Source organism: Grammomys surdaster, unplaced genomic scaffold (genome assembly GCF_004785775.1).
Source record: "Grammomys surdaster isolate TR1022 unplaced genomic scaffold, NIH_TR_1.0 125688, whole genome shotgun sequence".
In the NCBI taxonomy this organism is placed as follows: Eukaryota; Metazoa; Chordata; class Mammalia; order Rodentia; family Muridae; genus Grammomys; species Grammomys surdaster.
Genome location: NW_021620524.1, coordinates 880,591 through 885,547, shown reverse-complemented (window position 1 = coordinate 885,547; position 4,957 = coordinate 880,591). Strand labels below are relative to the sequence as shown.

Below are 4,957 nucleotides of genomic sequence, written 5' to 3'. Positions count from 1 at the left end.
TTTTTTGGTTTTTCGAGACAGGGTTTCTCTGTGTAGCCTGGGCTGTCCTGGAACTCACTCTGTAGACCAGGCTGGCCTCGAACTCAGAAATCCTCCTGCCTCCGCCTCCCAAGTGCTGGGATTAAAGGCGTGCGCCACCACTGCCCGGCTCATCGTTCATTTTTATTTGGGATTTTTTTTTTTAAAGCATGCAGCTGACAGCATTAACTTTGTCTTAGACTTGGCAATGGTGGTCAGGCACAAACTTAGTCACAGGGTTCACTGTTAGCCTCTGGATCTGCAACCATCTTAGCCGGGTTCTTTTCATGCCAAGGGAAGAATCTTTATGGGTGCCCCCCAGCTGAGCAACGCCCTGTCCACGAAGGCCTGCCAGGAGGGCCAAACAGTGCTGGAGTGACTTGGCTCTACTGAGATATCAGGGGTGGAACAGACCGGGAAGCTGGGTCAGCCTGATCAGGCCTGGATGGAGGACAGAGGGCTGGAGCTTAGGTTTAGAGGGAGACCTCATGTCTTAGAGGCATCACTGAAGTTTGAAAATACACATTTCCTAAGGGACGCTGGTGGTGCTGTCTAGGAGGCCACATAGACCTAAGAATGGCCCAGATAGATGGGATTTGGGCCTGCAAATGAAAGGGGACAAGGGACAAGACTTGTTGGAGCTTATTAACAGAGGCCTTAGCTGTCCCATGGGTTTTTTTTTAACCCTATAGGTTTTAGGAGGCCTCCATGGCCCCTGCCCAGGGACCTATCTACATGGCAGGCTGGGTGCTTGAGTGGTCACATTTCTAGTGACTTAGGAGGCTGTTTCAGGATCTGGAACTCCTGATACTGTTTCAGGCTTTGTTGTCACAGTCACCTTAGTGGCCACACGTCAGTGTCATGGTGCATATGGTCTGTGTGAGGGCCATGGTGGAAGCTTGGGAAAATGGGCAGAGGTCAACCTGGGTAAGGGAGGCTGAACTGGGGATGGGCTGGCAGCATGAGAGGCTCTCTGGAGAGTTGAACAGAGCTGTGGTCTGGGTCGAAGGGTGCCCCTTTCCATCGGATTCTCTGACACCCTGTTTCCCAGGTGCACAGAGCAGGGCTATGTGTTAAACCTCCCACTGCACTGCTGTTGTTGGTCCCCTGTCCTCCGTACTCACTCTGTTAGCAACAGGGATGGAATAGAATGGCAGGAGACAGGTGGTGGCAGCTGAGAGTCTGGAGCAGAGGTGGGGCCAGCACAAATGTGTTGACTTTGCTCTTGTCCTGGTGCTTCAGCTACCCCCGAAGTCAATGAAGAAGATGGGGACAGAGCAGCTCACCACGTATCAGCTGGGTACCCATACTTCAGTCTCCTTACCCACAGGTAGGAAAGTGAGGGTTCCTAACCCCAGGTGCAACACTGGGAGCTGAACTGGCCCCAAGTGCTGGGTTAGTGCTGTGGTAACTTCAGTCCCCAGTAGGAGCCTCTGAGACAAGTCGGAGTCCGGGAGAGCTACCACTTTATGCTGTTCTTACTGAGGGCTGCACGGAGAGGGATCTGGTAGGTCTGGGCCCTTAGGAACATGGCCGTCTAGAATGGGTGAGGTTGTTGCCGCTGGCTCTTTCCCTGCACAGATGAGCTGCTTGCTCTGTGTGGGGTGTCTGGAGTGCTGAGGCAGGAGAGCTCCCCTCCCCCAGCATTGCCTTTCTCTGCTCTCACAGGCACTGGGCACAGAACCCTGGAGGTCTGACAATCTGAATCCCTGCCCTCTTCAGGTAGGAGCTGGCTAGAAGAAGCCATGATCAGAGGAGGAAGGCAAAACATCAAAAACAAGTGTTTTATGTATGTATTTGTTTGTTTATTTAATTTTTCCTGGTCAGGCTGCTCTGGGGCAGGTATCACTTTTCCCACCTCAAGTTTTTTCCCTGATATCAGGGGTACCTGGCTAGGGTTGGTGATAGTTTGCAGAGCCCTGTGGGGAAGCTTACAGAGGAGGAATCCCATTCACCTAGAAGTACCAAGAGGGCATTTGAGTGCCACAGGAAGGGTGCTGGGGAAGTTGGGTTGGGTAAGTCAGCAGAACTGCTGTGAGCTTTGCTGAAACAAGAATGGGGGACCGCAGGCAGAGGAGCTCACTGGTACTGGTTGGGGATGCATGCAGTCTTGCGGGTGCTGTAGGACATGTCTTCGTATACTACGCACGGAGAGTCCTTATTCCTTGGGGCACACAGTTTCTTGATCTAAAAAGATAGCCTGTTGTCACCCAGGGAGTGGCCAGCATGGTGACCTGAGCCAAGTACACACACACACACACACACACACACACACACACATGTTATCTCATTTTGGTCCCACACTCTTCTTCTAGGCTTCACCCATGCTGTGTCCCTGAGAGACGCCCCACCCACACGGCTCTCTGAATCTTCAGCATCTCATCATGTGCATTCTGACCGATCTCTGCCCTAAGCCTGTGAGAAGGGCCAGCTTGTTGATGGCAGCCATAGGCTCATACTGACCTGTGTCTTCAGCAGCATGCTGCACAGCACCCCAAGGAGCAGCCCGGTAAGGAAGAAGCCTACAGCAATGGCAGCTGGGAGGGAAACTGATATCTGCAGAGGTTCCTGGGATCTGTATGCCTCTTGGGATAGTTTTTCTGAGAAAATGCACAAAAAGCCATTGGTAAGAGAGGATACAAGCATGTGTGGAGGGGATCCCCCACTGGAGGCCTTAGGGTTCAAGCCAGCTGTGGGTACCATTAGGAGGTTTCCAGGTAGAAATAGGCTCTGAGCAGACAGCTCCAGCAAGTGCAAAGAAGGCCCCTAAAAGGCAGCAGGCTCCCGGCCTGGTCAGCAGACAGATGGGTAAGTCCCTTACCTTTCACCACAACAGTGGTGAACGAGCCACGGGCACTGACTTTTCTGACAGCCTCGCAGGCATAGGCTCCTGTGTCTGCCAGCTGGAGGAGGCGCATGGTGATGGTCAGGTTCTTCTGGGAACCAGAGAAATCAATTCGGTCTGAGAAGGTCTCATCTACTGTGGGCTCCTCCCCGTCTTCAAAGTAAATCACATTGGAATCCTGAGGCCAGATCCGCTTCATTGAGATACCATCCAGGTCCCCTCTTGTAGAGCAGGTGATGTTGATGGATTCCCCCTCAGAGGCGATCACGACTAGGGGAGACTGATGCACATCTGAGAAGGACCAGCCACTGTTAGCAATGGCACACGGCACATGACAACTCAGACAGGTTAACACATATCTCAGAGACTCCACATATCCTACATCTGTATACGTCCTTGCACACTCCCAAGTATCTCCCATAGCACATGCACACGCATGCCCCGGTCAGAAGCTGCACACGCTATACCTCCAACCTTCACTCTCCCATTTTGTATCCCTGCGAGATGCCTCTTCAATCACATCCCTCTCTGCAGGAATGCTGTAGGGACTTGGAGCCAGGCCTGTGGTCAATCCTGAGCTAAAAGATGCTGTGGGGATGTTGGAACAGCCCTAGGTGCTGACACCAGGAGTCCTCAGGGAGGTCTCTCTGCAACTTTGTTGCATCCCAACATAAAGACTTCTTCCCTTTTGACTACTCCCCACACTGGCTATACCTTTTCTTTCTCTTTTAAGTGAGTCCCTCCCAAACAACCATTGTGCTATCTTCTCTTTGCCTTCTCTTTCCAATGCTGGTTACTTCATCACCTCCTCCAATGTCATTTCTAGGCATCCAGAGCCTGTGGCTCTGTGCAAGGGGTACATGTTGGCTAGTTCATGAGTTACCCACTCTTTCAGATTCCAAGCCCGTTTGCCCTGCCTAGCACCCATACCACCCATTTTCCTGTACGCAAGACTGAATGCAAACCTCAGCATCTCAAAGACTGAACACGATGCTGGTTTTGCACAAGAATTGTGCCTGGGAGCCTGAGCCTCCCATAATCTTATTGTAGATCTTTTGCACCTTACCACCAAGACTTCCCACAGACAGCTGCTCTGAACGGGAACTGAAGAACAAGGTTCTCACAAGCACCAAGGGTAAGTGCTGATCCTGTGAACGAAAGCTTCCAAGCCTCTGCTTTTCCACGGAGCTAGGACTTCTCCAGGACTAAGACTCAAGTCAAGTTGACTCAAGTCAAGTTAGGGCCAACCCTTCCCCAGGAGGGTGTGTGAGATGCTCTCTGGGAGCCCTGCCACGGGGATGCTTACCTTGGGCATCCAGAGGGCCAGGCAGGGTTCTGGCCAGTGTAAGTAGCAAAGCCAGCAGTGCCTGCTGAGTCATGATGCCCAAATCCAACCGATCAGAGCCAAATCAGCTAGCTGCAACACATTACTGAGCACTGTGAAAGATCACACCAAAAACCCTGAGAGAAAGAAACAGGGGCGTGGCAGTTCAATGTGATTGGCAGTGAAGCTCAGAGGGAAGGGCTTCCTGGAGGTGAGGGTGGAGCTTGGTGGGCAGGGAGCCCAGCAAACCAGGTGGAGGAAGCCACTCTAATCATACCAACACCTGACCCCAACTGTCCTCCCTGGCTGGCTGGCTGGTCCACCAAGGCTAGTCCTGTGACCTGGAAGAAAAATTTGGGGGACTTAGAGGGTTAAAGGCCAGGAAGGAATTGACGTCTCCTCTGGTTTTTGGTCTCACCTATTGTCTGGACCCACTGGGGTTTCAGCACCAGCCTGACACAGCATACCTGGTAGCCTTGGCTATGGTTACCGGAGTGATGGCTCCTTCCTCGGTAAAGTCAGACCTGTTAGGCCAAAGGGCAGCTAGGAGCCCCTTCAACAGCAACTTGCCTTCTAGGACAAAGCTGAGGGCTCTGTGTCTGGCTCCCAGGTCGGGGAAGAGCTAGGATTCTTGCCAGCCATGGAGTTTTACTGCTGGTACCAAAGCCAGTGTGTTTCCCTGTATGTACACTGTCGCATAAGGACCTAAAGCCAATTCCTCTGTGTGGTACCTATTCTAAGTGGCTGGACGATGTTCCCCATATAGGTGG

General features: G+C 52.3%; 1 protein-coding gene across 1 annotated transcript; it reads right to left on the bottom strand.

Annotated features, from left to right (window-relative positions):
• Window positions 1–1,801: 1,801 nt before the first annotated feature.
• On the bottom strand, window positions 1,802–4,345 carry Cd7 (CD7 molecule). The gene is made up of 4 exons (XM_028787911.1): window positions 4,170–4,345; window positions 2,840–3,154; window positions 2,482–2,618; window positions 1,802–2,205 (listed from the first exon to the last, which is right to left on the bottom strand). Exons 1-4 carry the CDS (start codon window positions 4,240–4,242, stop codon window positions 2,098–2,100), a joined length of 633 nt encoding a protein of 210 aa, XP_028643744.1. The 5' UTR covers window positions 4,243–4,345; the 3' UTR covers window positions 1,802–2,097.
• Between the last annotated feature and the right edge of the window lie 612 nt (window positions 4,346–4,957).